General features: G+C 49.4%; 1 protein-coding gene across 3 annotated transcripts in view; it reads left to right on the forward strand.

Annotated features, from left to right (window-relative positions):
* The window catches only part of PRKACB (protein kinase cAMP-activated catalytic subunit beta), a 44,544-nt gene that overhangs the window by 10,524 nt on the left and 6,211 nt on the right, over positions 1–27,809 (forward strand). Inside the window, exons 1-7 of one of the 3 annotated variants that reach the window (XM_073544896.1) lie at positions 8,720–8,909; positions 17,627–17,688; positions 22,060–22,188; positions 24,352–24,450; positions 25,980–26,062; positions 26,145–26,271; positions 27,537–27,632. In XM_073544896.1, the coding sequence (XP_073400997.1) occupies positions 8,735–8,909; positions 17,627–17,688; positions 22,060–22,188; positions 24,352–24,450; positions 25,980–26,062; positions 26,145–26,271; positions 27,537–27,632 (771 nt within the window). In that variant the 5' untranslated portion in view covers positions 8,720–8,734. Of the gene's footprint in view, positions 1–8,719; positions 8,910–13,227; positions 13,589–17,626; positions 17,689–22,059; positions 22,189–24,351; positions 24,451–25,979; positions 26,063–26,144; positions 26,272–27,536; positions 27,633–27,809 lie in introns of those variants that run through there. The other 2 variants (XM_073544898.1, XM_073544897.1) reach the window with 2 other exon arrangements.

Raw genomic sequence — 27,809 nt, forward strand, 5'->3', positions numbered from 1 at the left:
TCATAAGGGGGCACTGCAAGCTACAAATCATGCAGCGTGCACAAACTTTTACATCAGCCCTTTTTCCTTTTTGTAATTTTTAAAATGTAAAAGATGAAGATTTATATTCACAGATCAAGATTGCTAGCCCTGTTAAAGGTTCTACTGATTGTCAGGTTACACTAAGCGGATCCACAGCCAGCATTAGTTTGGCCCAATGCCTTATCAATGTCGGGCTGTCTTCAGAAGACGGTTGTATGGGAAGCAGATAAACCTCTTCCAACACTTCTTCCTCTGTTTAGCTCATATTATGTGCTCATGGCAAAGCAGATGAACCAGCTGCTAGAAAAAGGCCACCACGCAAATGCAGAAATGCAAGCAGGAACAGCGTATACCGAACGCCACAACCAAGTAGCGGGAATTGTATACAGGAACATCTGTGCAGCGTATGGGCTAAAGGGGGTTTTACACATAGCGATATCGCTAAAGCATCACGGATTTGGTGACGCAGCAGCGATATCGCTACATGTGATACTTACCTCCGACCGGCTCCCCTGCTGTCTGTAGCTGATCGCGCAGCTCCATTTCTCGTCGGGCGCTTCCTGCTGGCGCCAACGAGTGACGCGCGGACGGGAGGACGCCAGGATCGCTGCATGTGAAGGGTAAGTAACGACCGCTGTATCACTGCTGCGTCGCTGTGAGATCTGCCTGTGTGGCAGCTCACTAGCGACAATTTAGCGATGTACCAGCGATCCTGACCTGGTCGCATCGTGGTCGGGATCGCTGGTGCATCACTAAATGTAAAGGGGCCTTAAGTCCTCCTAAGACCAGGTGGGAGACCCCAGAAAAAGTGGTGGAAAAAGAAATAATAATAATCTTTATTTTTATATAGCGCTAACATATTCCGCAGCGCTTTACAGTTTGCACACATTATCATCACTGTCCCCGATGGGGCTCACAATCTAAATTCCCTATCAGTATGTCTTTGGAGTGTGGGAGGAAACCGGAGTGCCCGGAGGAAACCCACGCAAACACGGGGAGAACATACAAACTCCTTGCAGATGTTGTCCTTGGTGGGATTCGAACCACTGAGCCACCGTGCTGCCCTAGAAAGGGTTAAATCCTGTGGGACTTCAAGATCCAGACGGATAAGCGGGTGTTGGCTAACCAACCAGACAATGTGATGGTAGACAAGGACCAGAAGACAGCAATGATAATAGATGTGGCAGCGCCAAGTGACAACATCAGAAAGATGGAATGAGAAGCTGGAGAAATACCAGGACCTCAGAGGAGAACTGGAGAAGATGTGGAAGGTGAAGGCCACAGTGATCCCAGTGGTGATAGGAGCACTTGGAGCAGTGACCCCTAAGATGGGAAAATGGCTACAACAGATCCCAGGAGCAACATCTGAGCTCTCTGTCCAGAAAAGCGCAATGCTGGGAACCACTAAGACCCTGCGCAGAACCCTCGGTGTGTGGGCACACGTAAGCGTTTTTGTTCGCATTTTTTAAGCGGTTTTACCTGCAAAAATGCTTAAACGCTTACAAGAATCATCGCGGTAAAAAATGCAGCATGCTCATTAATTTCGTGGAAAAATCCGCATTTCTAACTCTTTTCTATGAGACTGGAGACTCTCCAGAAAACGCGTGTTTTCTGGGAAGGAGTCCAGTTTTCAGTCAGGAATTTTCTGCATACTTGGGTACATAGCCTCAAACTCCCAGGCCTCTGTTAGAGGACCCGAGAATGAGAAAGGACAACAGAGACCATTGGGGGTGAGAAGGACATTTTTTTTTTTTACCTAAAATGGAAAGGAAATGTCATCTGTAACTTTAGCCCTTCTAGAGATCATTTAATCTTCAACTTGTTTAACCCCTTTGTGACATTTGACGTACTATCCCGTCCATGTGCCCTGGGACTTAATGCCCATGGACAGTATAGTACGTCATGTGCGATCAGCAGTCACGGACCGATCACAGCGTTCTGGAGCCAAGAGAGGGGCTGATAGCCCCTCTGCCTTTGGATTGGAGACCCCGCGGGGTCCTCATCGCTGCCATGGAGACCCGATGTAGTCATGACGACATCCAGGTCTCTGGAGCTGAGACTTCCGGTCATGCGCAGTGCAGGTCAGGGACGTCTCTGAGGTCAGTGCACAGAGTGCAGCGCTGACGGCTTATATGGCATGCGGATCTGCCTGCTATAGAAGCGATCAGCCTGCAAAAAATGAGTGTCCCATAGTGGGACACAGGGTAAAAGTAAGAAAGAAAAAAAAAATGTAACTGTAAAAATATTTTAAAAAATAATAAAATAAAAATCAATATTCCATCAATAAATAAAAAAGTACACATTTAACAACCCACCCTATAAAACTGTCCCACTAGTTAACCCTTTTAGTAAACACCATTAAAGGCAAAAAAAATGCTTTATCATACCACCGAAGAAAAAGTGGACTAACACGCAATCAAAAAGACGGATATAAATAAACATGGTACCGCTGAAAATGTCACCTTGTCCTGCAAAAAAAGAGCCGCTATAAAGCGTCATCAGCGAAAAAATTAATAAGTTATAGCTCTCAGAATAAAGCGATGCAAAAATTATTTTTTATGTAAAATAGTTTTTATTATATAAAAGCGCCAAAACCTGAAAACAATAATAAATGAGTTATCGCTGTCAACGTACTGACCCGAAGAATAAAACCGCCTTATCAGTTTTACCACATGCAGAACGGTATAAACAACCCCCATAAAAGAAATACATGAAACGCTGGTTTTTGTTCATTCTGCCTCCCAAAAATCAGAATAAAAAGCGATCAAAAAAAGTCACGTGCCCGAAAATGGCACCAATAAAAACGTCAACTCTTCCCGCAAAAAACAAGACCTCACATGACTCGGTGGGCCAAAATATGGAAAAATTATAGCTCTCAAAATGTGGTGATACAAAAACTATTTTTACAATAAAAAGCGTCTTTTAGCATGCGACAGCCGCCAAACATAAAAACCGCCATAAATAGTAAATCAAACCCCCCGTTATCACCCCCTTAGGGAAAAATAATTAAAAAAATGTATTTCCATTTTCCCGTTAGGGTTAAGCGTGTGTTAGGGTTAGGTTTGTGGTTAGGGGTGTGTTGGGGTTCGGGTTGGAGTTAGAATTGGGGGTTTCCACTGTTTGGGCACATCAGGGACTCTCCAAACGCAACATGGTGTCTGATCTCAATTCAGCCAATGTTGCATTGAAAAGTCAAACGGCGCTCCTTCCCTTCCAAGCTTTGCCAAATCGTACAACAACTTTTGGGGTCCAATTTCGCCTGTTACCCTTGGTAAAATAAAACAAATTGGATCTGACGTAAATTTTTTGTGGAAAAACAATTTAAATTTTTTTTTTTTTTTTTTTTAAACATTCCGAAAATTCCTGTGAAGAACCTGAAGGGTCAATAAACTTCTTGAATGTGGTTTTGAGCACCTTAAGGGGTGCAGTTTTTAGAATGGTGTCACTTTTGGGTATTTTCTATCATATAGACCCCTCAAACTCACTTCAAATGTGAGGTGGTCCCTAAAAAAAAAAAAAAAACTTTGAAATTTTGTTATAACAATGAAATCGCTGGTCAACTTTTAACCCTTATAACTTCCTAGCAAAAAAAAAAATTGTGGTTCCAAAATTGTGCTGATGTAAAGTAAACATGTGGAAAATGTTACTTAAAATATTTTGTGTGCCGTATCTCTGTGATTTAAGGGCACGAAAATTCAAAGTTGGAAAATTGTGAAATTTTCACCAAATTTCCATTTTTTTTCACAAGCGGAAGTTATATCAAAGAAATGTTACCATCAACATGAAGTATAATATGTCACGAGAAAAGAACTCACCAGGATCCATGGTAGCTCAGTTATTACCTCATCAAGGGACAGCGGTCAGAATTGAAAAAATTGGCCCGGTCATTAACGTGCAAACCAACCTTGGGGTGAAGGGGTCAACTGTTCACAATAAGGCTAAGTTCACACGTAGCGGAACTCTCGCGGAAATTACTGCGAGAGTTCCGGAATTCCATTCCGCGGGAAAATCGCATTTTAAATTCCCGCGATTTTCCCGTGGAAAAACTAGCATTTTGCAAGCATAATTAGCTTGCAAAATGCTAGCGTTTTCCAAGCGATCTGTAGCATCTCTTGGAGAACTGACTGACAGATTGGTCACACTCGTCAAACATAGTGTTTGACAAGTGTGACCAACTTTTTACTACTGAGGCCGCCTATGCAGCATCAATAGTAAAAGATAAAATGTAAAAAATTAAAAAATGGTGTTATTCTTACCTTCCGACGTCCCGCGCAGCCTTCCCGCCTCTCTCCACGCTCTCGTTCCCAGTAATCCTTTGCGAAAATGCCCGCGATGACGTACGTTCTTGCGGGATCGCGACGTCTCGCTGTGATTTGCGATGACGTCGCGCGAATGACCGCGAGAACGGACGCCATCGCGGGCATTTTCACAAAGGATTACTGGGAACGAGAGCGTGGAGAGAGGCGGGAAGGCTGCGCGGGACGTCGGAAGATGAGAATAGCAATATTTTTTTATTTTAAATTCTATCTTTTACAGGGATATGGTACCCACAGCCTGGAGGACAGTCTCCTCTCCTCCGGACCTTGGGTACCATCCACAATTGTTCTGCTTACTTTTTGCATGGTGGGCACAGCCACATGCGGAAAGTAAGCAGATCAATACATTCCTATGGGTGCGGGACCACCGCGATTCCTCAAAATTAATGCACATGCTGCGGTTTTTACCGCAAAGCGATTCCACCGCAGTAAAAACCGCAGCATTAGCACAGCATTGCGGAATCCCATAGGAATGCATGGGATGCTTATTTTTCACGTTTTCGTGGCAAAATCGCGAGGTTAAAACCGCCGCGGAAACGAGAAACGCCACGTGTGAACGCAGCCTAACAGTAATTTTGACCAGGGGTGGTCAAACTTTGACATGCCACTGTAAGCGACCATGACCGTGGTTCACTGACACTTTGTGTAGTGCTGCTCATTGTAAAGGGAGTGTCTGAAAATTCTGTATTAGACATGGAGGCGTACTCTTACGGATGCCGCTTGGATCCAGCTCAGGTCGTTCTGAGAGCTCTGCTCTGGAAGCGATGCCTGCTGGTAAGTCTACCAGATCTCTGCCAGTCAGGTGACTAGCAAGTCATACGATCATGCACTCTTCTAGTCACCTGCATGCTGCAGTCAATCACTGGCTTCAGCGGTTTTGTGCTTTTTGATCCGGAGCAGCTGTTCTGAGGCTTTGCTCCCAGTTTTTATTTTAGAAGTTTACCTTCTGCCATTCATATTAATGTCTGAGACAAGTGGTGCTGATGTCAGGATCCCAACAGATGATCCCCCAGGGATCAGCAAGTTATACTTTACCCTATTAAAAGGGGATGACTGTTGTTGGGGTGTGGGGATATTTTCATATTTCCTCCTGGCTTAGTTGTCAGCCGGTTTCTTACATGTGGCTGTGCACATCCTCACTGGAGAGATGGAAGTTCTGACACCTTCTTGTTAGGTTGGAAAGGTCAGCAGGAACCGTAAAAGCTTTTGTCACCGGCTGGAGCTGGATATTTTTTGTGGGGGAAGGTTTGTTTGATTTTATAATTCTAATTTCCTATTGACCAGTAATAACTGGTTCTGAAATCTGCTGTCTTGTCCGCCGTCAATCATTTCCATAAAATACATCAAAAAGATCATTTTGTAGTACCAGTTAAGTAACTTATAACTGGTCTTGAGTTCTAGTCTGTGCTATGGTGCAAAGGTGCATTTACAATTTCCAGCTGCCAGAGCTGAAATCTCCCAGCATTCCTTTCAGGCTATATATGTGTTATTGGAACTTTGGTGGCCTGGCGCTCTCTGGCGGGCTGGGCGTTGACCTGACGCTCTCGTGGGTGGGCTGGGCGTTGGCCTGGCGCTCTCTGGCGGGTGGGCTGGGCGTTGGCCTGGCGCTCTCTGGCGGGTGGGCTGGGCGTTGGCCTGGCGCTCTCTGGCGGGTGGGCTGGGCGTTGGCCTGGCGCTCTCTGGCGGGTGCGCTGGGCGTTGGCCTGGCGCTCTCTGGCGGGTGCGCTGGGCGTTGGCCTGGCGCTCTCTGGCGGGTGGGCTGGGCGCTGGCCTGGCGCTCTCTGGCGGGTGGGCTGGGCGTTGGCTTACGCCATGGTCTATATTGGCTGCATATGTACTTTCTGCTGCACTTTCCTATACAGTTGAAAGGTATGATTTTTTTTTTTTTTTTTTTTTTTTAATACCGATCAAAAAAAAATTGCCAAAAGCACTTTGAACATTGGGGCTTGGTTGTTTTGCGCACGGTCTTGCTCAGATTTTGTGAAACTTTTTCATCAGCCTATTATGAGGGTCTTCTTGCAGAGTTTTTGGAGTGGAACCTGCAGGTTTTTTAGGAGGATTTGGAGTTTCTGCTACTAAAATTTATTAAAAAAACTGAGCGTGCACATAGCGTATTTGTGTAACATCGGAAGTTGCGTAGGAAGATCTGACTGCTGCATCCTGCGTGTTGGCCAGTAGGTGGCAGCAAAGCTTCTGGAGAGGCTCTGCGGTTTGGTTGAGTGTCGCTTGCTCATGTCACCCGCTCGCTATTTATAGACTCAGCTCCTGCGCCACCGGCCAGCAGGATCTTCTCTACTCCCGTATTCAGAGCAGGCAGCGTTGTGAGGCTGCTGAAGAGGCGGCATCTTTACATTTCCGGTTACACTTGATTTTGTGCAACCTCTGAAGTCTTTTATGTTACTTTTTTATTCAGTAGTTTCCTTCGCTCTCCCTGAGATCAGTTGATGGTTTCCTGTTGCTTTTAACCTCTTGCTGTCTGAAAATGCATGTAGTATAAGGTGCTGCAGGCTGCTTGTGTCCGTGCGATGCTTGTATCTGCCAGGCGTGTAATATATACAAGGCCGAAAATGTACAGCAGGAAACGTCTGTCTTGTAAACAGGCGGAAATCTCCATGGGACCGTTCACCGAGAGCACTAATCAGAGAAAACGAAACAAGCATGGTGGCTGTGTGTCCCTCATGAGCTCGTCTTTGCCCCCCTTAGGGCCGTCTCACTGGCAGATTGCTGACTCTCAGGATACAGTCACATTCTGTTCACGATGCCAAAATGGTATGGTCATTGGATCTTAATCTGCAAATTTTTCATTGCAAATTTCTTGAAACTTTCCCACAATTTAACCTAGACTGGTCGATACACATTTTGCTTCCTCCTATGGGTAGCGCACTCCTATGTATGCCGCCACCAGGCCTTGCGCACAGGTAGTGGGTATATGCCGCCACCATGCCCTGCGCTCAGGTAGTGGGCGTATGCTGCCGCCAGTCCCTGCACTCAGGTAGTGGGCGTATGCTGCCGCCAGTCCCTGCGCTCAGGTAGTGGGCGTATGCTGCCGCCAGTCCCTGCGCTCAGGTAGTGGGCGTATGCTGCCGCCAAGCCCTACGCTCAGGTAGTGGACGTATGCTGCCGCCAGGCCCTGCGCACAGGTAACGGGCGTATGCTACCGCCAGGCCCTGCGCACAGGCAGCGAGCGTTTGCTGCCACCAGGCCCTGCGCACAGGTAGTTGGCGTGTGCCGCCGCCAGTCCCTGCGCACAGGCAGTGGGCGTGTGCCGCCGCCAGTCCCTGCGCACAGGCAGTGGGCGTGTGCCGCCGCCAGTCCCTGCGCACAGGCAGTGGGCGTGTGCCGCCGCCAGTCCCTGCGCACAGGCAGTGGGGGTGTGCCGCCGCCAGGCCCTGCACACAGGCAGTGGGGGTGTGCCGCCGCCAGGCCCTGCGCACAGGCAGCGGGCGTGTGCCGCCGCCGCCAGGCCCTGCGCACAGGCAGCGGGCGTGTGCCGCCGCCGCCAGGCCCTGCGCACAGGCAGCGGGCGTGTGCCGCCGCCGCCAGGCCCTGCGCACAGGCAGCGGGCGTGTGCCGCCGCCAGGCCAGGCCCTGCGCACAGGCAGCGGGCGTGTGCCGCCGCCAGGCCAGGCCCTGCGCACAGGCAGCGGGCGTGTGCCGCCGCCAGGCCAGGCCCTGCGCACAGGCAGCGGGCGTGTGCCGCCGCCAGGCCAGGCCCTGCGCACAGGCAGCGGGCGTGTGCCGCCGCCAGGCCAGGCCCTGCGCACAGGCAGTGGGCGTGTGCCGCCACCGCCTAATAGCAGCTTATCGAGGTCTGTCTGCACTTTACTGATAAACTATTGGCATTGTCCCTTGGGGTCTGATATCAAAGTCCCGGACAACTCCATCACAACTGCAGCATATAGATCCTCGATCTTTGTGCTCTTGGAAGTGGCTCGATGAACTTTTTATTTATTTTTTTTATTCTGTGACACTTTTCAGCTGGCCTGCCCCCTGGTGTATGGAGGACCCTGGCTTTACCTGGCCGATTCCATGGATGAGCAGGAGTGACAGGGTAATAAGCCCCATGGGTGACGGAGCAGAGGGTGGGATCCGTTTCCTCGTTACCGTGGAGATGGGAAGGGTTTGTTTTTTCTTTTTTAGCCTTATTTCGGGTCTTAAGTGGTTCTAGAAGGAGCAGATAATTTGGACGGCGTGAGAGATGCGCGGTAAGTGAGAAGACGAGCGAGTACATTCTGGAGGAACCTGTCACCGTGGTGGTTTTATGCTCAGACAAACAGGAAGTAAGACTTGGACGTTGCTCTGCAACTATTCTTTTTTTTTTTTTTTTTTTTTTCCCTTTTAAGTTTTTGCAGCCATATTACAATAGCAGGCGGGTAGAGGGTTAGCCCCTTCCATGCATGGCATCTTCCAGTGATAGCCTCCAGTTCGCCGGGACCTCATCAGCCCTGCAGAAACTAGAAGGGTTTGCAAACAGATTGTTCCATCGAAATGGGAAGAGCAACATCCAGGAGCAGAAGGTGGAGAGCGAGGGCCAGCTGGTGTCTGAGAGCACCGTGCAGTGGGACCGTGCAAGTAAGTGGGTGACGCCGAGCTGCTCTGGCAGCATTGATGGGTGCCGCGTTACTAGGCGGCAGGGATGGGGGTGCCGTCTTATTAGGCGGCATTGATTGGGGTGCAACGTTACTAGGCAGCATTGATGGGGGCGCCGCTTTACTAGGCAGCAATGATGGGGGCGCCGCATTACTAGGCAGCATTGATGGGTGCCGCGTTACTAGGCGGCAGGGATGGGGGTGCCGTCTTATTAGGCGGCATTGATTGGGGTGCAACGTTACTAGGCAGCAATGATGGGGGCGCCGCTTTACTAGGCAGCATTGATGGGTGCCGCGTTACTAGGCGGCAGGGATGGGGGTGCCGTCTTATTAGGCGGCATTGATTGGGGTGCAACGTTACTAGGCAGCATTGATGGGGGCGCCGCTTTACTAGGCAGCAATGATGGGGGCGCCGCTTTACTAGGCAGCAATGATGGGTGCCGCGTTACTAGGCGGCAGGGATGGGGGTGCCGTCTTATTAGGCGGCATTGATTGGGGCACAGCGTTACTAAGCAGCATTGATTGGGACGCCGCGTTACTGGGCGGCATTGATGGGGGCGCCGCGTTACTGGGCGGCATTGATGGGGGCGCCGCGTTACTGGGCGGCATTGATGGGGGCGCCGCGTTACTGGGCGGCATTGATGGGGGCGCCGCGTTACTGGGCGGCATTGATGGGGGCGCCGCGTTACTGGGCGGCATTGATGGGGGCGCCGCGTTACTGGGCGGCATTGATGGGGGCGCCGCGTTACGGGGCGGCATTGATGGGGGCGCCGCGTTACGGGGCGGCATTGATGGGGGCGCCGCGTTACGGGGCGGCATTGATGGGGGAGCCGCGTTACGGGGCGGCATTGATGGGGGCGCCGCGTTACGGGGCGGCATTGATGGGGGCGCCGCGTTACGGGGCGGCATTGATGGGGGCGCCGCGTTACGGGGCGGCATTGATGGGGGCGCCGCGTTACGGGGCGGCATTGATGGGGGCGCCGCGTTACGGGGCGGCATTGATGGGGGCGCCGCGTTACGGGGCGGTAGGGGATGGGGGCGCCGCGTTACGGGGCGGTAGGGGATGGGGCCGCCGTGTTACTTGGCGGCAGTGACAGATTTGTTTGTCTGGGCCTCGGTCTGATGTTTGAGGTTTTCTGTCATGATTTCTGATATTTTTTACTTCTGGTAATTTTGATGGAACCACAATATTCATGAACTCTCAGACCCCCCCACCCATTAAAGTCTGCGGGGTTTTGCTGGACCGTTTTTGTCGCTTTGGTGTCTCTTATGAATGTAGCTGCAGCGCTGCCGGCATCAGTGATGTCTTCTGTACAGGAGAACGGTGGGACTGCTTGTCGGTAGACCCTCGCTTGGTGTTTCTAGGGGGACTGCTTGTCGGTAGACCCTCACTTGGTGTTTCTAGGGGGACTGCTTGTCGGTAGACCCTCGCTCGGTGTTTCTAGGGGGACTGCTTTTTGGTAGACCCTCGCTCGGTGTTTCTAGGGGGACTGCTTTTTGGTAGACCCTCGCTCGGTGTTTCTAGGGGGACTGCTTTTTGGTAGACCCTCGCTCGGTGTTTCTAGGGGGACTGCTTTTTGGTAGACCCTCGCTCGGTGTTTCTAGGGGGACTGCTTTTCGGTAGACCCTCGCTCGGTGTTTCTAGGGGGACTGCTTATCGGTAGACCCTTGCTCGGTGTTTCTAGGGTCAGGCGTGGCAGATTTGTTGGGAGACTTGGTTTATTTAGGGGGATTCACAAAAAAGAAATAATTTAAATTCTGCAAGCAAAAAAGGGAAATAAAATTCCAGTCGTGGATTTCTTGTGCATCCACAAATATATGATGAGCCTTCCTACAGATGGCAAAATACTCAGGGAAGTGTCGGCAACCAGGATGAAGTGCGCCCTGTGCGCCTAATAAGCCTGCGTTCACACCATACAAAATCGCTGGAAAACTGCATTGTCCTCGCTGACTTTTTTTTAACCAGTTAAAATTTCAGCCCTTATTCTGGAACTTTGGAAAATTGCTGCAGACTTGAGATTTTGGTTCAGCCTTTGAGAGCAGATCTGCACCGCTTCCACCGCCCAGTTTTGCAATGTGGATTTTGCTGTTTTTTCTTTTCCTGCAGTATCACCATCCTTTTTGTGATTTCATGTGCGGTTCCTTGCTTGGTCGAAACCCGCAGCTGTGAATGCATCTCGGGGCATCCCAGCGGGACCTGTCCTATCAAGGTGTGGATGTGTCTCAATGGCTGGACGAGGTTGGCTAAATGCAATGTGGACTTCTGCAAATTCGGCTGAGGTTTCTCCCCGAAATGGATCACGGAGTGTCGGCGCCCGCGCTGATGGCTGCACACACAAGTTACTATGGGCATGAGGCGCTCCTCTACCTTGGCCGTACTTTTCCTCCTTAATCCCGCGTGCGTCTACCGTTCTGGGCATCATTTGATGGTCACCGTGTCCCACATACTTTCTTCCTTGCGCTGTGTAGGCAACGGTGCAGAAACACTTAACGTCTTTGCCTTGGGTAATAACGCGCTCCGCTCTGCATCAGCAAACACCGGAGTATCCGGCTTGTCGGAATCCTTGTAGTCTGCAATTAATTAGGAGAAAGCAATCTAATAATGAGTAAAATGCAGCTCGTCGCCAACAAGCCGGACTGAACTCATTGAGGTACACGAATTTGCATGCAGAATGTATAGAGGGGCCCAGACGCTCGTACTTTATGTTCCGTGTTTGGACATTCGGTTCCTTGTGACTTTCTTATGTTACGGACGGCGACATTACAGCTTATGGACAGGTGTTACTGCAGGGCCACCGGGGGCTTCAGCTATGTGCTGACGGCTCAGTTATGGTGTGAGCCTCCACAGCAGACCACCATGACGGCATCACTTACAGAACTGGTCTCTGCATTAAAATGGGGTAAATGGCCACAAACTGTTTTTCTGAAATCCAATCTTTTGCCTGCCCGATCAGCGGAGACCACACTGGCGCCATCACATCATGTACATCTGAAGGCAGCATGCAGGTGAGCCGCTGTAAGATGCTGCGACCACCATACAGATCGCACCGCCAAATATCACTGCAGGCTGGATGGTGGCATAATGCAGGTGCATGCGGACGTATTGTAACCCGCAGGCAACGTGGCAAGTCAAAAAAACGTGGAATTTACTTTTCTTTGCAACTTGCAATTCCAGGTTCTTGTGGGGTCACAGTGCGACCACATCCACTTACAGCAACTTTCTCCTGGCCAATGTCGCCGCGCAGCTTCGGCCTTATGGCATAAAATCAGCCAATTAGCTTTTGCAAAAGAATGATAACCGGTGGTGCTGCCATATTGGGTCCAGTGGGGTGGCTACTACAGGTGACAACCAATGTGGCCTCCTGCCTTCACTGCTGCAAAAGCAACTAGCCGAACCGAGAAAAAGGGAAGAGATGGCGGCTGACCTTGTGTCAGCCATATACTGCCGATTCACGTTAGACATAGGCAGCAGACTTGTGTCTTTAAAGGGTAGTCTTGTTAAAGGGGTGGTTGTAAAGGCATGCTCCCCCACCCATTGTCCGACTCTTTATGATCGGACCTGTATCCAATGATCTGCGTAATCGGCGCACCCAAGCCTTGAATAACCACATATAATAAAGTCACAGGGTGGCATTTTACGAAGTTCTCATCCTTCCAGGAGAGAAGCAGTAGACCGCCATTTATTTCTTAACCCTAGTGATACATCCCAAAGAATTAGGAAATCGGCAGAGAAGCTCTGCCCTCACCAGGCGTCCAGTCCTCCGGTAGTCGGGCCAGGACGGTCGTCGCTTCTGTAGCCGGCACCCTGGGCACCTCGTGCCACAACGTATGACGCCGCAGGACCTCGGAAATGCGAGAGGCGCCCAGGATTCCGACACAGAAGTGACCGGCTGCAGCTGGACTGGACGTCGGCCCGGAGCAGCTCCAGTCTTATTATCCCTAGTGCGGATGTTAAATGTGAGTTTCGTGGAGTTCGCTCTCAAAATTGGGGAAAAAATAGTTTCCTCTTGTTCTCTGGTATTTGTGTTCATAGCATCTGCACGCCTCCTACAGAGATAGTTTTGTGCGGCTGTCGGGTGACCATCCTTCCGTACGTCCAATATTAGGAAGCAAAGGAACGACGCCCGCTGCAATTATCGTGACAGCGCCGCTCGAGTCGTGACTTGCAGCAATCGGATTGAAAGAGTTGCAGGGATCTAACTGGGGAGGATGCGCCACTCCGAGCTTCAGTTACCATGGAAACAAACGGGGCTGATTTAATAGAGCTTGTATTAACTCTTTCCTGCCTGCATGTAGAGCACATCATTCTGGCTGGCGCGGAGATGAGGGTTTAGTGGAGCACACTTGTCTTATTTCTGCTCTTATTTTATTTGGGATTTTTGAAGACTTAAGTGTTTGCAGGTAGTTTGCTGGGTAACGTGAACAGCGCAGGGTTAATTATGGGAGTGAATGGGAGTGCACCGTGTCTCTGCAGGGTGCGTGCACCATGAATAAGCCCAGTGCACCTCCAGTATCCGAACGCTCTGTACCTCTGCGCACCACAGCCTGAGCCGGGAGTCTGGGGCTTGTCTTTCTCATCTTGGATCCATCTTTCCCGGCCGTGTCAGGTCGTGTGCTCTGCTAAGCAATATGATGCCGCGGGCCAGCTCGTCAGCATGAACGGTGAGTGCCGTGCCCCGGCCGCTCATTACTAATGTATGTGTATGGTGATCCGGTAAGGGGGGGCACTTACTTTACACCGTGTGGAGGTTTTCTATTTATTTTTTTTTATATCTTGCCTCTGCAATCAGTGCAAAGTTTCCATCAAAGTGGAAAGTGGAGTAATTTATTTTTTTTTTTTTTATAAACCTTTTTTTTTTTTTTTTTTTTTTTTTTTTTTTTTTTTTTTAATTTATAATTTTTTTAAAACAAAATAAAGCTGAATAAAAGATCCCAGATCTGGTGGTCTCTGCTGAATAAGCATCTCCCAGCCGCCCCAAACCTGAGGACCGCAGCAGGTTCACAATTTGGTGTGATGGGTATTGTCGGTGGGCACTATAGTCCGGCGGCTGAAGGCCGAGACCCCCGCGCCACCCGCAGATTGCAAGGAATTTTTGTTTTGTTTTTTGTGTGGGAAATATGTTTTACCCATTAGTTCACCAGTCCCCCGACCCTACACGATTCCGTCATGGTGGCAATAGTCAGGACCTTCCTTTTAGAAGCCATGGCCTCGGTGCTGCGCTGCGGGGGCCATTCTGTACCCCATAACGGAGTGCGTGGATTTTACAGACGACTTATTGCGACAACCTATGTGCCACTCTGGAGCTGCGGAATTCCCACTTCACTTAACCGTTTCACGGCCAGGAATAAAAGGCATGAAATATTCAGGATGGCGGACATCGCAGCGATCAGTCATAGTCGCCGGTACGCCACGGGTCTGATCGCTGGACTACCACCCCCATCCTCCCCAGCGCCGTGCTGGCCGCTGCTTGTTTCTGCACAGTTTGCTTTTTTTTTCCTTTAATTGTTTTCCTGCCCGGCTCGCATTATATAAAAGTTGGCATCAGGGCAGATTACAGCCGGAGGCGGCTTATGCCTTGATTAGAGCGGCCACCGCACGGCTTTTAGTGTAATGAGAGGTTTCAGAAATGTCCATCGCTGATTATAGGAATCCCACAGACAGTGACCGGCCTATTAGACGAAGGAGATGGACGGACGCGCTCACCTCAGCGGCTCCGTTATCAATGTGTTATTGTGTGAGGGGCAGCGGGGACTGACCACACAGCACGCAGCTATCCCCACAGATGGCGGCCATGTTATCTGCAGCGTGTGAGATCGCCTCCGGGAAATGTAGAGAGACCCCCACACTCGGCGGTCAGGGCATAGTGGGAGATGTGATTGGCCCTCCGTAGCCCACCATGGTAGAACGCCCAGGGTTCAGTCAGTGAGTGATGCAGAAATTGGGGCCTGTTCTGGCCATATACAGAGACCGGCTCCATAGTAACACTCCATGCTGCCCATAGCAACCAATCAGAGCTCCACTTTAATTTCTTACAGTGCTCTGGTGCAATGGAATCTGAGCTCTGATTGGTTGTGTGGGGCAATGCAAGCTGAGATCTTGTTGCTATGGTCAGCGAAGGCCGTTTTAGAGATGGGCCCCACCGATTGCTGCAGATCCATGATATTACCGCGTCTGATGGGGCTGGTGTATGACGAGTCCCTCACAGCAAAGCTGGCCTTTTCACCTACAGCAGCCAATCATTGCACATCTTCCATCTTGGCACAGCAGTAAATGAAAGCGGCGCTCTGGTTGCTATGGGCACCGGCCGTCTCTTCCGTTGGTGTCTTCCCCCGTGCACTCAGTAATGTGCCGTTATTTCGGGTAAAGAGGTTGCGATGAGGTCGATCGCTGCACCGACACTCCGCTTCGTGTGGTTTTCATACTGATTGTTACAGGAGTCCTCCCACAGTCACCATGATCACTTATCGGACCGCCGGGATTCTCACTGATCACAAGGGGGTCCCAAGTCCCCATGTACATGAGGCGACCTCCTCCTGACTGCTGCTCCAGTGACATGGCCGCTCTTTTGTTGGGGGGGTCCCGCAGCTTCTCCCCGAGCTCAGTGTAAAGTCAATTCGGCAGCGCCGCCTGTATGAGCCGCGCTGGAGGAAGGGACAATGTCCTATAGTGAGGACCTCAGCACTGACCATGAGAACACAAGGTGGATTTGCTGCAAATGTGATCTGTTTTGATCCAACACCAATGAAACCTATATTGTCCAACATTTCAACCGTCTTGTGGTCTTCATCAGGGACATGGAAAAGAGCCTTCATATGGCAGCACCCGGCCACCATCCACACAGGACTGCATGGCCTGTCCTGCTCACGTCTACTTGTCCCCACCATTAATAGTCTGTTTCTGATTGTCAGTGCTGAGGTTGTCGCTATATATCCCTGAGGTCAGCAGCTACTCGCCAATCCTGTGGATGTGTGATATATGTAATCATGGGGCGACCCTCCCGATCACTGATCAGAAAACCACGCAGCCAATAAGCAGGTCAGAAACTGCACCAAAGTGGGTGCTATAGGGGGACCGTGTACAGGTGTACTATGTGTATTGGGGGGAGAGGGGACCGTGTACAGGTGTAATACATGTATTGGGGGGGGGGGGGGACCGTGTACAGGTGTGCTGATGACACCCAATTATATGCTTCTTCTGACATCACGCCAGCCTTTCTAGAAAACACCGGCGATTGTCTAAACGCTGTGTCTAACATCATGTCCTCACTATATCTGAAACTGAACCTGTCAAAGACTGAACTCCTTGTGTGTCCCCTCTGAAATGTAAAGTGCTGCGGAATATGTCAGCGCTATAGAAATAAAATTTATTATTATTATTACATGTATTGGGAGGAAGGGGACGGGACGGTGTACTACATGTATTGGGAGGAAGGGGAGGGGACCGTGTACAGGTGTACTACATGTGTTGGGGGGGGGGGGGGAGGGGACCGTGTACAGGTGTACTACATGTGTTGGGGGGGGGACCGTGTACAGGTGTACTACATGTGTTGGGGGGGGGGAGGGAGGGCACCGTGTACAGGTGTACTACATGTGTTGGGGGGGAGGGGACCGTGTACAGGTGTACTACATGTGTTGCGGGGGGGGACCGTGTACAGGTGTACTACATGTGTTGGGGGGGAGGGGACCGTGTACAGGTGTACTACATGTGTTGGGGGGGAGGGGACCGTGTACAGGTGTACTACATGTGTTGGGGGGGAGGGGACCGTGTACAGGTGTACTACATGTGTTGCGGGGGGGGACCGTGTACAGGTGTACTACATGTGTTGGGGGGGGGGAACCGTGTACAGGTGTACTACATGTGTTGGGGGGGGAACCGTGTACATGTGTACTACATGTGTTGGGGGGGGGACCGTGTACAGGTGTACTAAATGTGTTGCGGGGGGGGACCGTGTACAGGTGTACTAAATGTGTTGCGGGGGGGGACCGTGTACAGGTGTACTACATGTGTTGGGGGGGAGGGGACCGTGTACAGGTGTACTACATGTGTTGGGGGGGAGGGGACCGTGTACAGGTGTACTACATGTGTTGGGGGGGAGGGGACCGTGTACAGGTGTACTACATGTGTTGGGGGGGAGGGGACCGTGTACAGGTGTACTACATGTGTTGGGGGGGGGACCGTGTACAGGTGTACTACATGTGTTGGGGGGGGGGACCGTGTACAGGTGTACTACATGTGTTGGGGGGGGGGACCGTGTACAGGTGTACTACATGTGTTGGGGGGGGGGACCGTGTACAGGTGTACTACATGTGTTGGGGGGGGGACCGTGTACAGGTGTACTACATGTGTTGGGGGGGGGGGGACCGTGTACAGGTGTACTACATGTGTTTGGGGGAGGGGACCGTGTACAGGTGCACTACATGTGTTGGGGGAGGGGACCGTGTACAGGTGTACTACATGTATTGGTGGCAGGGGAGGGGACCATGTACTACAAGGGGGGGGACCATGTACAGGGGTCACTCGTGACTGCTCCTTGCGCTGGGAGATCAGGCTGTCAGGAAACGCTAGGGATTGTAGTTTTGCAAAACTAATCAGGATGTGAATAGTTTTTGCAAACCATTCACCTTCTCGTAGCTCAGTCTTCTGTATCTTTCTGTATTTTGATGACTTTTTGTGTAACTTTATTTCCTTCTATTTTGCAGTGAAAGAGTTTCTAGCCAAAGCCAAAGAAGACTTTTTAAGAAAATGGGAGAGTCCGCCCCAGGTGAGGAGGTGACCATTTGCAGATATTCAGACATTCTCACATTGCAGATATTACAAAACCTTATAGAAATCGCCGGGTATCTACATGACTCCCTGAAGCTCATTTAGCTGCTGATTTCTGGGCTCGCTGCACTCAGGTTGGTAGATTTGATGGCCACATTTCTGAGGTCACGTTCTCACATAGCATAGATGCTTTTTACCCTTGTGATTATATATAATAATACATGTATTTTTTTATTGTATGAACAAAATTAATGTTTAACAGTTCAAGCAAAGTAGATTTGATTTTATTAAAACTGAAAACGCTGCTTCAAGTCTGCACCAAAAAAGTTTACAAAAGGGAAAAGTGCATAAAAAAAATCAGCCAAGACGGCGTAATGTGAGCAGATTGCTGCGGCGTGTGTTTGCCGGACACCCCCAGATAAAAAGCCGCAGTTCTGCGTGTCAGAACATGGCCAATTAAAAGGGGCTGTCTACGATCTTTACAAACAAGCACGGCCACCTGAAAAATGAAAACCCTCACGTGATCTGTTTGTTGGTTTTGGAAATTTGCAGCAGGTTCGTTCAACCTGATGTCTGCAGCTGTCAACCCTGCTTGTACAGAGTCAGAAAATGTAAGGACACCCTCCCATCCCCTGATGCGTAATGCCCAGTGGGCGATTTATTCATAAGCTTCCAGGAGGAGTAATGGAGGAACGGCACAACCATTGTGCAGAATGCAATCATTTATTTCCACAGACTCGTCAGGATGGATCCTGTTTGTGCTTTCTTGTTCTAAACAGGCTGCCAAGTACCATGCACTTTGGGAGCGGTTTGGCTTAGTGGTTAAATGCACTGTAAAACCATCAAGACTGGCTGTAATCAGGATTGTGCAGCTAAGAAAAAACTATTTATCTATTGTGTGCAGATCTGTTACAGGACATCGCAGAATATTCACACATAGAAGGGGATTTCCTCTATATGAAAAAATAATTGCCAAAGAGAATAAAGTCCAGAACTAATCTGCTGTTGGTCGTATATTCCCCTGCCAGTCATTGACCGCTGGGACCACCAGAATCCTGACTGAGTATCGGTCACCTCTTTATTTTATATGATTTCTCCCATATGGTCAAACCTGTAACTTACTGTAACTCGTGGAACATTGCAAACATAATCAAAGCCCGAATTCACAATAATGTCCACACTGCTCAGGACATATTGGGGACGTCACCTGCAGCAATGTCCTCAATGTGGCCGGCGCAGACATTTTTGAGAACGGTGACGGTATAAGTCTATATTCAGACGCAGCAGATTTCTTGCAGAGGTTATGAGCAATGAAATTTTGGTTCTGTTCATCTGAATAGGTTTAGCTGGCAAGCAAAAAACGTTACTGCCATAAAGTGACGCTGTGAACCGTAATGGTGATGCACTGCGAGCTCCGCGAGGTCTTATAAATATGGTTTTGGTAACACTGAATGCACAACTCAACACGTTTCTATATGTCGTGTGTGTGTGTGTGTGTGTGTGTGTGTGTGTGTGTGTGTGTGTGTGTGTTTTTCTGCCATGGTCGACGTGTGTGCCTTTGTTTGTGGTTTTTCTGCCAGGGTCGACGTGTGTGTGTGTGTTTCTGCCAGGGTCGACGTGTGTGTGTGTGCGTGTGTTTCTGCCAGGGTCGACGTGTGTGTGTTTCTGCCAGGGTCGACGTGTGTGTGCCTGTGTGTGTTTCTGCCAGGGTCGACGTGTGTGTGTGTGTGTGTGTGTTTCTGCCAGGGTCGACGTGTGTGTTTCTGCCAGGGTCGACGTGTGTGTGCCTGTGTGTGTTTCTGCCAGGGTCGACGTGTGTGTGCCTGTGTGTGTGTTTCTGCCAGGGTCGACGTGTGTGTGCCTGTGTGTGTGTTTCTGCCAGGGTCGACGTGTGTGTGCCTGTGTGTTTCTGCCAGGGTCGACGTGTGTGTGCCTGTGTGTGTTTCTGTCAGGGTCGACGTGTGTGTGCCTGTGTGTGTTTCTGCCAGGGTCGACGTGTGTGTTTCTGCCAGGGTCGACGTGTGTGTGCCTGTGTGTGTGCCTGTGTGTGTGTTTCTGCCAGGGTCGACGTGTGTGTTTCTGCCAGGGTCGACGTGTGTGTGTGTTTCTGCCAGGGTCGACGTGTGTGTGTGTGTTTCTGCCAGGGTCGACGTGTGTGTGTGTGTTTCTGCCAGGGTCGACGTGTGTGTGTGTGTTTCTGCCAGGGTCGACGTGTGTGTGTGTGTTTCTGCCAGGGTCGACGTGTGTGTGTGTGTTTCTGCCAGGGTCGACGTGTGTGTGTGTTTCTGCCAGGGTCGACGTGTGTGTGTGTTTCTGCCAGGGTCGACGTGTGTGTGTGTGTGTGTGTGTGTGTGTGTGTGTGTGTGTGTTTCTGCCAGGGTCGACGTGTGTGTGTGTGTGTGTTTCTGCCAGGGTCGACGTGTGTGTGTGTGTTTCTGCCAGGGTCGAAGTGTGTGTGTGTGTGTTTCTGCCAGGGTCAACGTGTGTGTGTGTGTTTCTGCCAGGGTCAACGTGTGTGTGTGTGTTTCTGCCAGGGTCGACGTGTGTGTGTGTGTGTGTGTTTCTGCCAGGGTCGACGTGTGTGTGTGTGTTTCTGCCAGGGTCGACGTGTGTGTGTGTGTGTGTGTGTGTTTCTGCCAGGGTCGACGTGTGTGTGTGTGTGTGTGTGTTTCTGCCAGGGTCGACGTGTGTGTGTGTGTGTTTCTGCCAGGGTCGACGTGTGTGTGCCTGTGTGTGTTTCTGCCAGGGTCGACGTGTGTGTTTTTCTGCCAGGGTCGACGTGTGTGTGCCTGTGTGTGTTTCTGCCAGGGTCGACGTGTGTGTGCCTGTGTGTGTTTCTGCCAGGGTCGACGTGTGTGTGCCTGTGTGTGTTTCTGCCAGGGTCGACGTGTGTGTGCCTGTGTGTGTTTCTGCCAGGGTCAACGTGTGTGTTTCTGCCAGGGTCGACGTGTGTGTGCCTGTGTGTGTTTCTGCCAGGGTCGACGTGTGTGTGCGTGTGTGTGTTTCTGCCAGGGTCGACGTGTGTGTGCCTGTGTGTGTTTCTGCCAGGGTCGACGTGTGTGTGCCTGTGTGTGTTTCTGCCAGGGTCGACGTGTGTGTGCCTGTGTGTGTTTCTGCCAGGGTCGACGTGTGTGTGCCTGTGTGTGTTTCTGCCAGGGTCGACGTGTGTGTGTGTGTGTTTCTGCCAGGGTCGACGTGTGTGTGTGTGTGTGTGTGTGTGTGTTTCTGCCAGGGTCGACGTGTGTGTGTGTGTGTGTGTTTCTGCCAGGGTCGACGTGTGTGTGTGTGTTTCTGCCAGGGTCGACGTGTGTGTGTGTGTGTTTCTGCCAGGGTCGACGTGTGTGTGTGTGTGTGTGTGTGTGTTTCTGCCAGGGTCGACGTGTGTGCCTGTGTGTGTGTTTCTGCCAGTGTCTGTGTACACGCCGTCTCCTCAATTTATTGTCTGGTGCTAGTGAAGATGGACCGCTCTTGGCTGCTCGTCAGGCCCTTAGGCTTCAGTCTATGCTCCATTCTAATGGAGAGTCCTTATGACGCCCCCTGTTATCATGACCTGTGGGGGTGTCGCTGGGACCCTCCATCATCAGACACTTATTGCCGATTTGGGTACTATCTAGGAATTTACAGATGGGTGAAAACTCTGTAAAGAAAATAAATCTGCCAAATTTATCCTGGGAAATGTCATGGAGAGAACGTCGCGTGCTTCTACAATGTATAGAAACTGGAACAATGTGAACATAAATCTTTTTGGGGATAGCTGCCTGTAGTGGAATCGTGAAAATATTCCATTAGTTTTTGCAGGCAGTAAATCCACGACACATTGCAATAGTGGCAAAGCAGAAATGAGCTTGTGGCCCTGGTTTAGAAGGGTTTTCCAGGTAGAGATTTTATTTTCCATCCTCCTGAAAAATAAAAAAAAAGGCTTGGTGATCTCCCGTGAGTACAGCACCTGACCCCTGCCGCCAATCACTGGGCTTTAGGTGCCGTCTACACCCACCAGCCGCTGAGTAACTCATGCAGCTTATGTTATGAAATCCAGTGGCTGGTCATTTGCTTTTGTGGATTTTCACTGCATATTTCCCCCTTTTCCAATGCATAGGGTGTAAGGTGCAGTGAAATCTGCCCTGACACAAACAATGGATTTCTTCCATCCATATTACAGCACTTGTGAACACATCCTTGAATGTATCCGTGAACACAATGGCCGCACTTATCACACATTTGCATACCCAGCACAAAATGCTCATAAACCAGTTAGTCAGCCCGTCTTCTGTTTTATTTGTACCTGGTCCAATGCAAACAATGCTCCTGTGCCAAGTGAGCGATCCAGTCTGTGAACAGTTAAGTGATCTGATCCGTCTGTCTCCCTCAGAACACAGCCGGCCTAGAAGACTTCGAGAGGATAAAGACTTTGGGCACTGGCTCATTCGGAAGAGTCATGTTGGTGAAACATAAAGGAGCCGATCAGTATTACGCCATGAAGATCCTGGATAAACAGAAGGTAGGTGTCTCCAGTCGTGGCCCGATCACTGCCGGTCCAGCTCCTGACCCTGCCGACACCCTGGAGCACGTTTGTGCCTCATTCACACCTCCCGATTTCAAACAGACTGGTACCGGACGGCTCGCGGATGACATCTGCGCTGCTCGTGTGAAACATTGAGACCAATTCATTTTAGAATGGATAAGTTTGGCCGGGAATATCTGACAAAGCTGATACGTCTGCCTCTGCTGTTAACCTGATTGAAATTTTCCTAAGTTCTTAGGACACTTTTTAGTAAATGTGATGTATTTTGTGCTGTCGTGAAGCCAGAAGGTGTCTTGGCATGGTAATAGCATAGGTTTTGTCTTCTGGCTTCACGACAGCCTAAAATGACATGCATGCCTCTGCCAAGAGAATTGGGGCATAGAGGACTTCCAGGTGACGCTCGCCCTGTTCCTCTCCTATACCCTGGTTGCTGATAGATGGCAAATGGCTCACCACATCCAGTGTTACTGCTGTAGATGAATCTCAGCTACTGCTCACACGTTATTGACGGGAAAGTAAAAATCGTGTGCCACGTGCAGTTTCAGGGCGTTTCATCTTCTCCTCTTGAGGTATCGACCTAAAACCAAGGACCTAAATATCAATAGAAATGTAACAATGCTTCTTGCAAGGTTCACGTCAACGCTAGTAAATCCCAAAGATTAAAGTCATTATATACCCAAATAATGAAGGCCCCAAAAACTTGAAAGGACAAAGGAGTTTATCAGAGCTGCCCATAAAGGAACGGACACTGCCTGAGACGCCGGCCGATCCCAAGCGATGGCGGCGTGAGCTAATACACAACGCTCAACCGGAGCTAGATGGTGTAATGTCAGCAAGGCGGCTGCACGCTCCGACCTGGGACTGTCACAGCCTCTTGTAAGGAGAATACGGCCTTCTGTATGAAGAAAGTGGAGGATGAAGCACTGAAATAATGACGGCAGCGCACCGGCAGATCGGCGCTGTGTTCCAAACTTTAACGCCTCAAAACTGCCAGAAATTGAAATTTCATCATAATTAGAAAATAAGATGAAGATGTGCTGCAGCAGCTGGAGTCCCGGGTCACCCACCCAACACTTAAACGATTGGCTCTGTCTCATTGCTGTTCTGCCGTTGGGAGACTGTGCACGGCCGGCACGTTGCACCGAGAGCTGGAACTGCCGCCCCCGCTTGTGGTGGAAGCAGCCGTTTCCTGTACAGATCTTATAGTCACAAGGCTGCAGGCGGACTGACACCAAAGCCGCCAGCACTTTCACAAGACATCACTTATATAATCCGTCCTGTGCACAGAGGTCATCAAGAAGAAGTCATAGGCAAATCCTAATAAGGTAGATGTCAGCGCTGCCCTGGAGCCGCGTGTCGCTTACCAATCCTTCCCCGGGTAAAAGGAGGAACACTCCGGTCATTGTGTAGCTTCTCCCTCCTCTATAGAATTGTGCTACAGTGTCTGCTAATATACAGGCAGATTTAGTTTGGTGTAAGAGGGATCTAACAGGTGCCACGTTGTCCAATATGTCTAGATCCATATACCCGTGTGTCCCCGCTCCTCTATTCCTCCGATAAATGTCTGTGCTGCCATCAGTGTAAAAAAAAAAAAACAAAAACGTATGTAACTGGTAAATGATTGCTGTGATCCACTCAGTGGCGTCGATGGGTCCTGGTTATGGCCGATATCTGCTCGTGTGACTTCTCCCTACAGCAATTAATTTGTATGTGAATTGCCTAAAACCGATATTACCGTGGCAGAGGTCCGGGCTCGTGCTGCAGAAACAAACCAATTGTATGTAAAGAACCAGATGCTTCAGTCTCAGAACTTTCCAGAACAGACCTGTCTGGTGTGACTATATCTTTACAATCCAGCCCATGGACACAGTCGTCTTGAATTTTCTTTAAAGTGCTTTATCACATAATAAAGTGCATAAGATGGAAGTCGTTCAGGGCACATACCTTACACTATACTGACGCCATTTTGGCATTTCACATGCACCTTTGAACCCTTTAACAGCAGCACAGTCCACTTTAAATAGGCCAAAATAATTGCATTAATGCAGGAATGTACTCTGGCTGTCCGCGCAGGGATTTCCTCACCTTTGCTCCTGGTCTCTGTTGTTGTTGATCCGATTCTCGGTGATTGATTTCCAGGTGGTGAAACTGAAGCAGATAGAACACACGCTGAACGAGAAGAGGATATTGCAGGCCGTCAACTTCCCGTTCCTGGTGAGGTTGGAGTATTCGTTCAAGGTAAAAGATCACGATTCCTGAGGAAGCAAGAGACTTCTGCTGTCTGGGTATAGGCTGCAATGCACGGACCGGCTGCATTCTCCAGAGCGGCGCTCCACAGCCTTATAGGCATAGATGAGGCTGTAGAGTTCGGGTGAGGAGACCCACGGCCGGGCCGGTGCATTGAAGCCCATAATCAGACTGTGACGCATGGATGTCTGCATCTGTCCTTAGTCTCTCCATCGTGACTAATGCATGAGCCTCTAGTGTCGCAGGTTGCAGAGGGCACAACTATTGTGCGTCATGGAGAACCTGATGGGTGGTGCTTCAGCCTCCATAGCTCACATCTGTGTCCATGGTGGGGGGTACGTGCAGCTCCCTGAGCTCCCAGAATAAAGGCATCCACGTAGGTTACAGGATATTACACTTTTTCCATCAATTTTTGCCTTGTAATTCTGGAAATGTTTGACTTCAGACAGCAATGTGTTAAGTGTCACATCTGGAACTTTGTATTGTTTCTGAAGTCCTGATTGCTGCTCCTGTGGGGCCTATTTAATCAAACCTTTAAGTGGCTGTAGAGTTGATATAACAAACCGATCAGCGAGCCTTTACGGGACTGTTCACACCTACTAACATTTGCTTTTCTGAATGGGCCATTATTACTCCCCAAAATATGTCAGTACATTGACTTCTCGGCTCTTCTATCCTCCTTGTCAAGTGGGTGTCAGAATCCGTCATGAAGTACCTATTGGGCAATATCAGAGTTTGTGGGGACACAACCCCCAAGTGTTAACTCCCAGGTGTCTATTAATTCATACATTTCCTGGAGGAACAACCGAATCATCATGCAGATTCTTTAGAGAAGATACAGGGGTGTCTTGAGATGGTCTTTCCCCAATCAGTTATATCGCGAACATGGGTAGGAGTTTGTTTCCACCCAAAAATCAATATATGGCGGCAAGGAAGGGTCTATTCCAGAAAACACAGGACCTTCTTACTGCAATTTATAATGATGATTTTGATATATATTTTAGATATTCCTCCAAGTTTTTAACATTTCTTCTTAATGTTGCTGAACAGCAACTTTCATTTGCTTATATTCTCCAGTAGTAAAAATCCTGTCTGCTTTCTCGCACCCTTCACATCCATGTATCATGGTGGAGGTCAGTTGTGGTGTCCACGTCCGACAGATTGTCCACAGTGGCCAAAATCTTCACCAAATCCTCACAGATGTCATTGCCAAACGGCAATGAAAATTGTAAAAGCTGCAGCAAAGAGTGAAAAATGTACAAAAATGAACAAGCTGCAGATCTGAAATCTACCCTAAAGATCTGTTTCTACCGCACAAATCTCATCTAGGAGGATGGTACCAGGATGAGCAGATGATATCTGCACACACATCCGCTGCGGAAGCTCTGTGTCGGCCGCCGTATGTGGACTCGTCATATAGGAAAAGGATGCCGCAACACTGCAGGGAAGCCGCACGTTTCACCCTTGTAACGTCTGCAGTCTACACTGTGTCTAATATTTGCTTCTAATGTTCCCTACAGGATAATTCTAACCTTTATATGGTGATGGAATATGTGCCGGGAGGAGAAATGTTCTCGCATCTAAGGAGAATCGGCAGGTTTAGGTCAGTTGTTTGGTGTATTTCTGTGGGTTGTGTGGCGGGATTCTGCTGGTGCGGGTATCTAAGGTGCCGTATTTCTTTCCAGCGAACCCCACGCGCGGTTCTACGCAGCTCAGATAGTTCTAACTTTCGAGTACCTCCATTCATTAGACCTCATCTACAGAGATCTCAAGCCAGAAAATCTCCTAATTGACCAACAAGGATATATTCAGGTGAGTGGCCTCGTTTATAAGGTAATGACCACCCCCACCAGCCACAGACGGCTTCTGCATGTTACTGTCACTACCGTGCACACGTACTGATCTAGATAGACTTAACATGGGTGTCACCGTCCGAGTATTGACCCGCAGCGCTTTTTTTTTTTTTTTTTTTTTTTACATTTTTAAAGATCGTCAATTTAACAAAGCCAATTAGTTTCCTACATTCATAACTGATCCATTAAAAGCAAATGTCACACAGATGGCATCCACATGGCATTTATTATTTTTGTGCAGCCATTGATTTTAACCCTTTATTGCTGCTCCACGATGGATGTCGTTGTCAGAGATACAGCCAGCATCTGCCACTGACTGCAGCAACCTGATATGGCACCAGTTACTGCTGTTAATCATTTAAATGCCGGTATCGATCACTATCGGTAGCATTTAAGCACCGCAGTCTTACCCAGGCGTCCATTCCTGGTACTCAGGCTCGCCTGCAATGCCATCAAATGGCGCCAATGGATTTCCATAGAAGCCAGGGATCTGCTGAAGGGACCCTGTTGCTTCCATGTACTTCTGTGAAGCGCAGCCTGTGGTCATGCTTTATAGGAGACCAGGACTCTTACTGTATACTTCAGCATTCTGGTATATGGCACATTGACAGTGCTTATGGAAACTAAAAAGTTAATAAAGAAAAGAAAAAATTGCTTCACTATGAAGAATATTATAAATAAAGATATTCATATTTGGTATCACTGATCCCCTAAAGTCCAATCTGTCTGTCAAAATATAAAATTGTTTAATTGCAGGTTAAGTAAAAATATTGGAATGCCAAAATTGTCTTTGTTTTTCTTTTTAATTTATTAATTTTTTGTTACTGCATCTCCCATAAACAAGGTAATAAAAAGGGATCCAAACAGTAAGTCCCCTAAAATAATAGAATAATCTCGGCCCTCACCTGGCCTCAGTCACTATATTGGTACATCTTATGTATAGCAGATCGTATGGTCCCATGTGATGAACGTACAGGTGACGTCACAGTGTCTGCACCGTAGGATCTTGCTGCACCTTCATTCTGACATGGAGACACGACTGTGCAGCAAGCATCGGGTGCAGGTCCTACTGTGTATAGGATCGAGCTCAGTCAGATGCCTCTGCAGCTTTACCACCCAGCGTGCCCATCTCTCTCCACTTCAGGCGTCACATCGGGCAGGGACTGATCAGACGTAGACACTAAGGACAGAAATAAAGAAGTAACATCAGTATTTCTTTTGAAGGTCACAGACTTTGGGTTTGCCAAGCGAGTAAAGGGAAGGACTTGGACATTATGTGGAACCCCAGAGTACCTGGCACCGGAAATTATTTTGAGCAAGGTAAGTGACAAGTAGACGGACACTTATCCCCCGCTGTCAGTTCTGTCTAGCTGCTAGTTTGGTTCTCTGGAAAAGGTGCATGCACGCTCCTCTATAGTACGTGCACTCTCCCCATGTAATGATAGATAGAAGGTGAATGTTTGGGGAGAATTTGACTTTCACTTGACTCCACGCTAC

The sequence above is a fragment of the Dendrobates tinctorius genome, unplaced genomic scaffold (assembly GCF_039654945.1).
Source record: "Dendrobates tinctorius isolate UK_male_01 unplaced genomic scaffold, ASM3965494v1 ptg000138l, whole genome shotgun sequence".
Classification (NCBI taxonomy): domain Eukaryota; kingdom Metazoa; phylum Chordata; class Amphibia; order Anura; family Dendrobatidae; genus Dendrobates; species Dendrobates tinctorius.